The 12523-nt window shown below is 39.5% G+C and overlaps 1 protein-coding gene across 1 annotated transcript in view; it reads left to right on the top strand.

The window, feature by feature from the left end:
• Positions 1 to 1444: 1444 nt before the first annotated feature.
• The window catches only part of SCN5A (sodium voltage-gated channel alpha subunit 5), a gene marked incomplete at both ends in the record, with an annotated part of 172786 nt that continues 161707 nt past the window's right edge, over positions 1445 to 12523 (top strand). Inside the window, 4 exons of the mRNA XM_080338593.1 lie at positions 1445 to 1711; positions 3431 to 3541; positions 8620 to 8717; positions 12125 to 12253. Of these exons, the coding sequence (XP_080194719.1) occupies positions 1445 to 1711; positions 3431 to 3541; positions 8620 to 8717; positions 12125 to 12253 (605 nt within the window). The remainder of the gene's footprint in view (positions 1712 to 3430; positions 3542 to 8619; positions 8718 to 12124; positions 12254 to 12523) is intronic.

Here is a 12523-nt window from a genome sequence, read left to right as displayed (position 1 = left end):
AAACTATCTGGAACTATCCACTCCAAATAGACAAATACCATCTGAAAGGAGAAAACAACAATCGCAGCTGAACAAAGAACTGTATCCTGCACACATCGATGAATGCGATAGGACAGCTCACCTCAAAATCTACTATTTTGTTTGTCACCAGCTTATATTCTGATTCAGTGTGCACGGTCTGGTGGTGGTTAAAAAACACGGGCTGTATTTCTTCTGTGAAATTAGTCTTAATTGTTGCATGGTGAGGATATCTCTTGCTGGAAAAACATACCACTAAAGTCACTCTTAAATTGGAAAATATGGCTTCAGTGAACTTGGGTGGATTTGTGCAGGCTACTAGAACAGGGATAAGCCTCATCCCTTTTCATACAGTAGTTTTACATTAGTTTTCACAGCTATCCATGTTGTTTAGAGCGGATAGAAGAAGGCATTCTGTTGTGTTTTTCATGCTTAACTTAATTCATGCAAGTTGAAGAGATGTGGCAATTCTCACTTGTTTTCATTCAGGTGAGAATTGGAAGTGTTTGCAGTGAAACACCATCAACCCAAGATGGTCAGACCTCTCTGGTTTGGGTTAGATTTTCAAACTGGTATTGGTTGGAAGGGGCCTGGTTTTCAGATGTGGTGAACTGGCAGCTGTGGTTATTCAGCATCTCAGAAGCCTGGAGTGCTCTCATGAAGGTCCCGGGGCTTTGGGAGGCAGAGTTGGGCTTCCAACATCCTTCAGATTGTAGGGTGTGGAGGAGAAGAAAATGCTTAAAAGTCTTGACAGATGTCTTGAAGATGGTATTTCCTATCTCAAAGGAAAATAAAAATTATGTTGCAGAAGCCTAAGACAGAGATTATAAAGAATTTCTATGTGTTTTAAGAATCTGAACTTGACCCTTCTTCACTCTTTAAATTTGGAATAGAACAGCTGGGACATTTTTAGAGTTTGCATCATGTGGCCAAAGATGGGCTGATTTAAATCTGCCTTGCAGTCATGTTGGGCACATCGTTCATCCACTCCCAGAGCTGCATTTTCAAAAATGAGTTAGGAATCCAAATTACTGTGGCTTTCAGTGAAACTTAAGCTTGTGTGAATCTTGAGTTACTCCTTAGTTTGGATTTAGGATCCCAAGTGACTGAAAAACATAAGGATACTCCAGTCTGTCTACAAAGTCTTTTTAGCTCTGATGGTGAGTGATTCCTACTTCAAAATAGTTTCAGTCTTTTCTGTTTTCCTTGATGTTCTACTAACCACATGAAAGTAGATGAAGGGGTTCCTGATAATAGATAGCCAACAAGTTATTTGGTTCATTTTGTTTGGTTGATTGGTTGGGTTTTTGATTCTGATGGCTTTGTTCTTCTTGCTTTGCTTCTGTCACTAACCTTTGGTACTTCTTGTTTCAGCTGTTTCCAGTACTAGGAGTAAAGACCAGTAAAGACAAAGCAGGATGAAAAGATGGCTGACTTCTTGTTACCACCGGGTACTAACAGCTTCCACCGGTTCACGCCTGAATCCTTGGCTGCTATTGAGAAACGAATTGCGGAGAAGCTTGCAAGGAATGCAAAGCAGGAATATAGAGAGCAGCTGGGCGAAGAAGAGAAGCCTCAGCCTCAGTTTGATTTGCAAGCTTGCAAGAAGCTGCCGGATATCTATGGGACTGTTCCTCCAGAGCTCATTGGAGAGCCATTGGAGGACCTTGACCCTTTCTACAATGATCGTAAGGTGAGCACCAACCAGACATCCTTTGCTTTTGCTGAAGCATAAACTCTGTCTCTATTTTGAGGGCTCTGGTTGTTATCTTTTTACATCCTGTAAAAATGGGGGTTTTTTCCAGATTAAGGATCAGAGTTTTGTCACAAGCAGGGCTCCCAGAAAACATCTAAGCAGGGGGGCAGAGAGGGATAAAAAACCATAATTAAAACTTAGGTGTTTTTAGATAACCTTGGGTATGAATACACAGTGTCTGAAAAGAGTAGAGCAGTAGCTCAGCTAAATGAAGCCAGAGGTTTTTATCTACTCTGTCTTGCCTACTGCATGAGCCTTGACTTTTCACAGGTCTGGTTATCTCTTAAGCCCCTTAATGTGAAGGACTTCTGGGTGACTTGAGCCTTGTGCTAGCACTCCACACAAGAGCAGGAGGCACCTCCGCAACCGTTCCTGGGGAGCAGTGGTTCTTTGCCTGCTGAGGGGTAGTTCAGCTCCATTTAAGATGACCAAAATAAGAGCCGAAGGGAGATGTGAGCAGCTTTTGCGATGCTGCTGCTTTACAGGAGGGTGAGGTTCACCCCAATTGAACATCACCTGATGAGGAATCACGTGTAGGCTGGACCAAAGCCACAGCAGCACAAACAGCTTCTATCAGTAGACTGTTGACAGCCGAGCTGGGCTGGTTGCTTACTACAGTTCATTCCCCTTTGCAAACATTTTGCAACACAGGGAACAAAAGAAAGCTTCGAAACACAGTGTATTTTTTAAGGCAGCTTCCAGTTCTTTCAGGTACTAGTATTCTGATTTTGGTATATTATTTCCTGTAAATAATAAATCAATATGATCATGATAATACTTCTATTAAAACAGTGTAGGAACAGGTGCAATGAATGGCTAATGAATAAAAGTTAAATGGATAGGGACAAACAGATTACTTACCTGGAAGGGCCAGAATTAACTTACCTTGAAATCTGCCGGTTATTCCAAGGCACAAGCAGCAGGATATAAATTTGCAACTTTACTGTCATGAAAGTCTTAGGCTCAAGGTGGATGAGTTGCTTGTAGTTTCTCTATTGAGTGTCCTGATACTGTCTCTGAGTGAATATTAGTTCCTCCGTGCATAGTGGGGCATCTTCAGAGCTCTGTAAATTGGACCAGCATCCAATTCACTTTTGCTTTGGATATAAGATAACTTGGAGTATCAGTTTCGTCTGCCCATATTAACCTGAGTGCGATGACCTGAGTGCCAAGGTCAGGTCCTGCTGCGGAGCTGTGACTTGTGCAGCTTCTTACTTGGTGAAACAACAGGTATCAACTGAGAGAAAGTGCTCAAGGTAGGAAAGATCGAATAACAACACAATAAGGTTCCCAGCACCTGGGAAGAAGAGCATCATAAAACTCCCTCCAATACCTTTTAGTGTCCAGGTAATTGTTTTATTTTTAAAGGTGATCCCACTCTCTTCCCAGTCCTGTGATGGGAGTTGTGGCACAGGACCCTGTAAGGAGTGAAGGAAATAAAAATAATTGGGATATTGCAATAGGATAGGCAACAGCTCTGCTGGGAGGGTTTGGACAAAACTTTTCACTTGAGTGAAAAGGAACTTGGGGTTCTTGGGAGGGAGTGAGGAAAGGAGTATGAGATACTGGCAGGAATTTCCCAATGGGACATGGGCTGGGAAAAGCTGAGCATAAATGCAAATACTGAATGTTCTCATTTTCTGTTTTGTTTTCCAGACATTTATAGTACTGAACAAAGGGAAGACAATCTTTCGATTTAGTGCCACTCCTGCCTTGTATATACTTAGTCCTTTCCATCCAATCAGAAGAGCAGCAATTAAAATTTTGGTACATTCATATCCTTTCTGTTGATTTCCCTCCTTGTGTATTTTATGTGGTTTTGAAACACAGATGGATGGAAGTCAGAAACCATTTGATTTCATTAAGCTGTTTTAAATCTTTTGGCTGAATTTGCTTGCACGAGCAGAAATGCACTTGGATTTTTGATTTGTTTTGTTTTATGTTGTTACGTGAGCGATGAAAACGACCATATTATACTGCTGGCATCAGATAACGTGAACTGCACTGGAGGGTCTTGGTGAGTTTATTCAGGACTAGAAGGTGTGAAGGGCCTGATTGTGTTTGGTAAAGAGTCAGTGGAAGAAACTGGCTGTGGAACCTTAGAAAGGAAGGGAACCAGGAGGCTGGAGCACACCTGGAGAAACCTGTGCTGATGGAGGGTTTTGCTATTGAGCTCTTAAGCAACTCTCCCATGAGACTCTGTGGCATTGTATGCAGATGGAATTTAATTTTGAACTATCTCAGAACTGATTTTTTTCTTTTGCTCTCTTTTTTTTTAATGTGGCCACAGAAACATTGTATTCTGACATAGTCACATCTCTGTGGAAGACCAAACTGACCCAAATGTTCAGCTTTGTGTGAACATTACTGAAAACACGCCCTTTTTTGTGAGTTGCATTCTTTGACTGCAGTGCACATGGGAGACCTGGCAGTGATAATTCAAAGACTCCACGTGCTGCTGTGATGATCGTGTAATGGTTTAGTGATGGAAATCCCCCATCTGCAATGCTCATGGCCACCAGAGAGAACTAATAAATACTGATCAGGCAGCATCTTAGAATCGTAGGTTTATTATCAAATTTCAGGGGAAACAGTAGAGAAAGAAGCAAGATTCCTAGCGGGGAAAAAATTCATGTAGTGGGAAAAAAATGCGAGCATAGATAATCTAATATGAGAAAAAAAAAGGTAAAGCATCTAGTAAAAGTAACTCTCTCTGTGCAAAAATGAATATGCGATATGAGCCAAGACATTAGTATGGTTACTAAGTGTGGTGTATTACCATAGAATTTTGAAGAGATATTTGCTTATGGACCAGGTTATACATGCAAGCAGCACAGTTACATCAGCACAGCCTTGCTGAAGTTAATTGAGGTCAATGAATTTGCACAGGTGTGACTAAGAGAAGAATTTGAAAACTGAGCTTCTTAGAAAAAGGTGTGTATGTGTGAATATTTGCTACAGCTTTGGAGGCCTGTTCTGTCTTCTGCTCACTTTATTCTATACTGACTAGTGAAGCCAAGATGTCACAGGTGTGTGTAGTACACAGGAACTACATGCTCTTAGTAGCAGAGTATGCAAGAAATCGTCTCACGTTACTTTGATGGATAAAGAGTACAGAGGAGTGAATTTGAAAGATATGTCAGGAGCAGAAATACGGTCAATAAGAGGTGTAAAATTTTCGGTGTGGAAGGTCAAAATGCAGGCAGCATTTTAGTTCCAGAAAGACCCAGGTTATTACCTTGTGTTGATTATGTCAGGAAATCCAATGGCTCAATCTTTGGCAAGCGCAGGCAGGAGGCAACAGCTCCAGTCCCAGTGAAAAGCGATGAAGTTCCTGCATCAGGCACTGATTTGTTTTCTGTCGATAAAGTCCTTTCACATCAAACTGAAACACAAAGGCCAACTGGCTGAGCAGGCAGTCGATATCCCAGGCAGAAAGGAGCCTGAATTGGCGAGTACTCAAGCAGATAATATCACAGACATGAATCTGGGAATCAGATCTGTTGTCTTGCGTGAGTGTAATCAAGCAGTCTTTATTTTCCCCTGGGCAGAAGCCGAAAAAGAGCATTAACAAATGGTGCCCTGTCACATAAGTGTCTGAAGCAACTTCTTTAGTAGATGCCATATTTCCATTTCCAGTCATTGAGTGTACCTTGAAGGCCAACAGTAGAACAGAATAGAGAGGACGGAGTAAAATCAACCTATATAGGAGCTGTGGGGGTCACGTTTCTTGATTACTTAGCTGTATATGGAGTTCTTCCTCTGAGACTTCAGACAGGATTGATCCTATCTTTTCCCTGCTCATCTAGCCAAGCCTCACTAGTCTACTCATTCAAAAAATACAGCTTTCCAAGGGAAAAAACATCTATGGCCTACTAGTAATGTGAATTATTTCAATTAGCAACCTACCTCTAAACCACTTCTAGTTATATCTCCTCTTCTTCAGAGTCTAGGAGGCCTCAAGAAAGGACCATGGCCCAGGTGGCTGCCTAGAACAAAGTCCTGGTCCATTTCTGTCACAGAGGACATGGGGAGTGTAGGTCTGCATCCCACTGAATGAACACTTTTTGAGTTATACATCATTATTAGCTATTATAAACATATTTATTTACTATCTCCATCTTTTAATAAGATTAAACTGCTACTCACACTTCATTGAATACTGTATGCTTAAGAGATTCCTTTCATTGTTCTTGTCTGCAAGCCAAGGACCATTCTGTGGTATCCATAGTTTCTCCAAGCAGTTTGCTGCCCTGTATAAAATCCATAGCAATTGCTAGTCCTAGTTTTTCTAGGTATTGTAGATAGTTGCTTTCAGTTTGTCACTGATCCAGAATTGGGTTTTGGCCAAAATTACTTTCCTGGATGCTAGAATTATGGATTCTGGCCCATCAGAAAAGAAAAGAAAAATCTTAAAGAATTTCTAGCCTTTGTTCATAGTTTCTGCTTGCAACTTTCCTCCCATCTGATTTTACACACTTTCCTCCGTAAGAGAAAATAAGACCTTGTGAAGCACCAATTATATGTACTATTGATTGGGACTAACCTTTGCTTGCATGTATTACATGTAATTTGGCAACGATCACTTAAAGAGCCTCTAGTATTCAGTCTGCTAATTAACAATTATCCATCGTAATGAAGTCTAGAATAGAAGTATGCTGTGTTTCACTCAATATCTTTGTGCCAAAAGTTAAAATTTATAACTTTTATAATCAGTTTGCTTAAAGGCTACTCTATAACTTCAAATTTGAAATAATAGGTTTAATTAATTGCAGAAAGGAACCTGATGAGCTTATTATATTTGGTTTGTGGTCCATAACAGAGTCCAACTGATGCTTCTGGATGAGTTAGCCATGTCAACTCATGGATCAGTAGGCTTTCAAAAACTGGAATTCACAACAGACAATGGTGGTAATATAGATTATCTCAATTTCATCTCCTTTACTTTGTTTCTGAGTAGATCATCATCACAGACTTTTTCTAATGCAAACAATTGCATTAGAATTCAGGAAGGAATGCTAATTTTCATTCTGTAGGAATTTCCGTTTTCTTTCTTTCAACACAGGTCTCTGACTTTGGTGCATAACCAGCTGAAATGTTTCTTTCTTTTTTGTTCTGTGTAATTTTCAGCTTGGTCATGAAACTCTTTGAATTCAGAGTGCATTCGATGTCCCGAAGCTGATCCCTTACATTTTCAACCCGTGTTCTCTAGTATATTCTCTTCAGTGTTTCAATAAGAAGGTGATGATACCTGCCTATGAAGGAGAATCTGGGAAAGCTGTTAAGATTCAACTTGTAGCACAAGAAAACAAGGATGTATAAATCAGACCAGTGGTTCTAAAATGGGTGGTTATAGAGGGATTTCCTTGCTTGGAATTCAGTTGGAGGACAAAATTTATTTTGGCTTGGCTTAAAGATACCCCTCTGTTTTACAGTTGTTGTTTTCATAGCATTTGACAGTAAGCTTACAACGTAATTGTGTTAACCAGATGGACATACCTTTTGGATATGCATCTCAGGCTGACTTGAGAAAATGTGGCTCGATATCAGATCTCCTTCCCAGTCCTTCAGCAGGAGGTGTTGGCCCCAGAAGTGGAAAATTTTGTGAGCTCAGCAGTCCCTTTGAGTTCAATTACTACCTCCTGCAATGGCGCTGGGGAATATGCAGGTTGGTTACTACCAATTTAACCTCATATTTGCTTATGTGGCCTATCGGAAAACATTCCACTCTGTATTCAGCAGAGATTCTGGCTTTGTGAAAGGACAATTTTTCTACAAACATTTTAGGACGTACCTTTGAAATTATATTCCTTGATCACTATTCTTAAACAAAAATTACCACCAATGGGATCAGTAAAGGGGTGAAACAGATAACCACACACTTGAATTTTTTCCTAAAGAATTTTTTCCTAAATTTGTATTCTACTGTTCTTCCTTGAGATGGGTTCCAACCTATTGACTGAGTTGTAGGCTGTTTTCCTTTGCCTTATCTTCTCTCCACTTAATCAGGTAAACTTTCTCCATTAGTACATGACCTATTATTTATGCAGGAGAATCCTTTAATGTTTTGCCATTTTTTTTTTCAGAAATTGGCATATGCTTTTAGGACAGCAGTTCAATGGACTATGTTTTCAATTTCAGAAATTTGGTTTAGGGTGCTCCTTTTCATATTTATGGCTCCAGCTTAGCAGCTAAGTGCATGGACTATACACTTGGGAGGTTCATTTTAGTCTCCAATTAAGGAAACTGGTGCTTCAGCTGAGGCAGTTGGCTTTGCAGAACAAGACTCTGTATTTGCCGTGAGAGTTTGCAGACCAAGCCTTAAAATTAGTGCTCTGAAACCCATATTAGCTTTTGGTGAAACTTTATACTGAAAGCGAGATCTCAAGCCCATAAGAGAGATTACAAAGACCAGATTTATAACTTGCCCTACTGCCTGAGAAATATTTCAGGATGCAAAATAATGAGGATTTGCAGACACAGGTTTTTCCGTTGATACTTAAATGATACTAATCCCTCTTTTCATGCAAAGTTGTGCACCTATGCACACTGTCATCTGACCAACACAGCTGTAAATTTGGGGTATTGTGTTTTCAGAAGACTGCAGAGTCAGTATGTTTGTTTGCTGTATAAGGTTATTTGTAAAAGATGCAGGCAAAGAAAATTAAAACGGGGAAGATTTCCTCATTTTTTATGTTCATATGATTATTTGTTTCCTCATGCACTTGAAAGGAAATGTCTATAGTGCTTTTTAAGCATTGTGCAAATTATGAGTGAGCTGTCACATCTTGTATGAAATGACAAAAGTTTATGAAGTCTTATATGCGTTGTTTTCCTTAATTCAGTTATTTACATTGTTCAGTATGTTTATTATGTGCACTATTTTAACTAATTGCGTATTCATGGCACAATCAGAGACTCCGTCATGGAATAAATACGTTGAGTAAGTATCCTTGCTATTTTACAGCTGCCCTGTCTTTATCTCATCCTTCCTTTTCCATTTGTTACATTTTTTTCATCTTCTTTGCTGTTGTCTAATCTCTTTCCATTAACACTGACCATAGCATCTGTCCTGACAAAACATTTTGCCAGGTGTTTCTTGTTTATGAAAACTCCCTTCGTAAGTCAACTAACAATTTTTAGACTACCAAGCTCATACTTAATGCTAAATGCATGTCCTCTGCTACCTCTGAATGAAATCACATATGAGAACAACTCAATTTGATTGAGTTCTCAATCTCAACAACTCAACCGTCCAGACTTCCATGGTTCCCATGCAAGAGATTCAGTGGTTGGACACAACAGAATAGGCTGATAGAGTTTAAGTTGAATTATTTCAGAAAATACTTCCTGGGTGTACATAGTTCTGTCCTTAAATTGAAACTTATTGGAGACAAAAGTTTCTTCTGGACTGAGCGTGTCATGATAAACGTTCCCCTGTAATCAGTGGTAGGCATACTTATGAGCAAGCATGAAATTGTCTGAGAACACTTGTATTAATGTCTTTATAGCTTTCAGACCTTCAGAAAAAATAGCAAAGATCTCAGTTGAAGGGTTTGCTTTGTTTAATTTTTTCCTTAATTATTAATATATTATTGAGGGAGACTGACAGGCTTCAGAAAGCCCATTCCATTTCTTTAAGTTGCTTTAAAATATTCCTGTTAGAAACAGATACCAGATGCACAAGCTAATCAACGTACAGTGCATTAAACAATTATTTTGGCTCATTGAACCAATCAGAACACACTTTTTATTTCTGACTGACATATGATAAACACAGCCATCTGCTGCTCCGTAGCCTGGTGGTTGGTCTACTCAGGGCTGTGAGGAAAGACAGTAAAGTGCCCTTATTTTAGGTTTCATAAAATCATGCAGGGCACATCTTCTAGGCCATAAATTACTAATTATAGGTAGTGCTGAACCAAATATTTCATCTGATCACAATAACATCCTAATCCCAGGATGTTTCATGTATTTCTGTATAGTGTACTACCCTCAAGTATGTCTGTGACTTTCCTTTTCCCTCTCATGTTGTCCTTTTCTTATTGAAAACTGTCACACAGAACCATAGCCATGATGTATTCAGCTGAAACATGGACATCTCACCCATGTGAGTCAAAATTAAGTCTACAGCTGGGAATCTGAACACTGTGAAGGAAAACACCCAAGTTCTTGTTGTGTCTTCCATAGTCAGGAGAATGTGGGTGATGTTATCAGTGCACCAAGTGGGGCATCCAAGAAACTTGGAGCAGAAATGCAAATGGACCCATGTGGGATGGAGTAAATATTTTCTCTTCCATGTTTCTTCTCCTATGTCCCCTCATACCTCTCAGCTTTTCCTCCTCAAGTGCAGAGAATGAAATCAAAGGCAAGTACTTTCAAGGAGCGAAATAACCCAATGAACTGTAATTCAAATTGATTAATATTGGATTTGGAAAAGAGACATTTAATCCATTTTGTTCTGCTGTTCCAGAGACTCACAGGGGATACAGGGGTAACCTTGTGCAAATATTTGTCCTAGATTCTTCCTTTAAAACATTTTCCATTTTGGAAAAAGAAATAAATTCAATTTACCACATTTATTTTTTTTTTAATCCTGACTTCTGCTGTTAAAGAAGCTGTTCAATTGCTGGAGGACTTTGCCCGATCCATTTAGAATTAGATGATGATTATACAATCAATTAAACCATCTGACATGCTGAATAAATACAAGTGCTTTATCATTTTAATGAGCTTATGTACCGTTAAGTATTTTTTCCAGTTCTTTGCAGGGGTTTTCTGCATGTATTACTAAATACACATGCTTAAAGAGACTGTCACATGAGTGACCTATATTTGAAATATCAGAGCAAAACTAAACAGGAGCCAGGAAAAGTCAGACACAGGGTAATACACAGGCGTATGGTCAGAGAGGAGATGTGAGAAATTTTTAATGCCCACTGTTGCACAAAACTAGTCCTGCTGATCTAGGCTTTAAGATGAAGCATGCTGAGGTTTTATAATGTATGTAGTGAGCTCTGCTGTGTGACATGATGACAGGAGGGCCTGAGATTTGCCACTACCTGTATGTGTGCCCATTTGCAGATCAGCAGGATACAGCTAATAGAAGACCTTTCCTTTTTATGTATAGTGCATAAGTTCTCTATATTATCAACTTTATTTGCTTACACCTTTTGTTTTTGCTAAACAGGAATCCCAACTCCTACTTTTTTCTGTGTATGATGGCACCATCATAGCTATTGATGTTTAGGGGCTGAACAGAAAACCCAGGCTAGTGTTTCTAGTGAAAACCCTGATATCCTGAGATTTATGTTCTGTGGAATTTCAGGTGTTTGTTGTCTTTAACAGGCTTTGGTATCATCTGCATCTTCAATTGGAGAAAAGGAATAGGGAGTGCCAGTGGTGGATACTAAACATTTATTATATTGGTTAAGATATGGCCTAGAATAGCTAGTCTCATTGGGCTAGACGTCTTGGGTAGAAACATTTAAAAAGAGGTGTCGTATGCCCTGAGGTATGTCTCTAACAGTAGGTAAAGCCCTGAGTGAATACAGATCTGAATGTTATAGATCAGATACATTACTGTCCCCCACAGAGCATTTACTAAATTTTATTACAAATATCATGTTTACTACAAAAGGTGAGATGTATGTTCTATCCAAGATCATCACAGTAAAGAGGCTGTCGGTAGTAAACAGCTTATCTTCCTAAGGAAAAAAAACACCCTTGTGTCTCTTTTACTGTCAAGAAGGTCAAAATTACTACGTATAGTATTCGGATGGGAGTTGTTTTCCTCTTTTTCAGTGAGAGCATTCTGTTGTTTAATTCTGAGGGCTGGCGTGATTTACTGTGTATAGTGAAACACAAGGGAAACAATACCCTTTTTAGCTAATAAAACCAAGTGGTGACTTTTTTTCTTTCAACTCACTGTCCTTCAAAATGTCCCAAGCAGGAAGAGATGAGAGGTATGAACAAAACAACCTCCCTCCTTCAAATCAGAGAAACAACGAGGAATGTGGCATAATCCATTGCTCTTCAACTGACAGTTGCAAGCAGAGCTTCAGAAGTCCCGTAGCACAGCTTAGAAATATAGTATTCATGCCTGAGTGGGGATTCATCAACGTACTCCCTATGGAGAAAATTATCCTGCCGCTGTCATTAGCGCTTTCCCATTTCTTACATATTCCTTGGTCCACACATGGAGCTGCTCATCGTGACTCAGGTGAACAACCCCAACGAGATGGGCAGGAGTGTCTCAGACAAGTAGGATTGGGTTGACTGTGCCTCTGCTGTTCCTGCCATCTACCGCTTGCTAATGCCCTTGCTTATCTTGGCCGCTTTGCTCCCCAGGTACACTTTCACTGGCATTTACACTTTTGAGTCATTGATAAAAATACTGGCGAGAGGATTTTGCATGACAGAATTCACCTTCCTTCGAGACCCGTGGAACTGGCTGGATTTCAGTGTTATTGTTATGGCGTAAGTAGCACTCCTCTATATTTTTCAAGACTGCAATATACAATAGAACTTAAAAATATCTAGCTGTTCTCTTATTTTATTTTTTTTTCCACTCAAATTGTACTGAAAATGAGAAAATGCTGAAGTGCATTAGGATGGAGGGGTTTTTTTTCCTGAGTGGTTTCAGAGGAAGAAGTCAGAGGAATTCTCAGTTCTGTTCTTTCAATTCACTAGATTATTCTGGGGAAATTATTTACTTTCTCTGTGCTCCACAGAGAGAGCTGTTTGTAA

This window comes from Nesoenas mayeri (genome assembly GCF_963082525.1).
Source record: "Nesoenas mayeri genome assembly, chromosome: 2".
NCBI classification, from domain to species: domain Eukaryota; kingdom Metazoa; phylum Chordata; class Aves; order Columbiformes; family Columbidae; genus Nesoenas; species Nesoenas mayeri.
The sequence above is the reverse complement of the archived record's forward strand: the minus strand, read 5'-3'. Positions and strand labels throughout refer to the sequence as shown.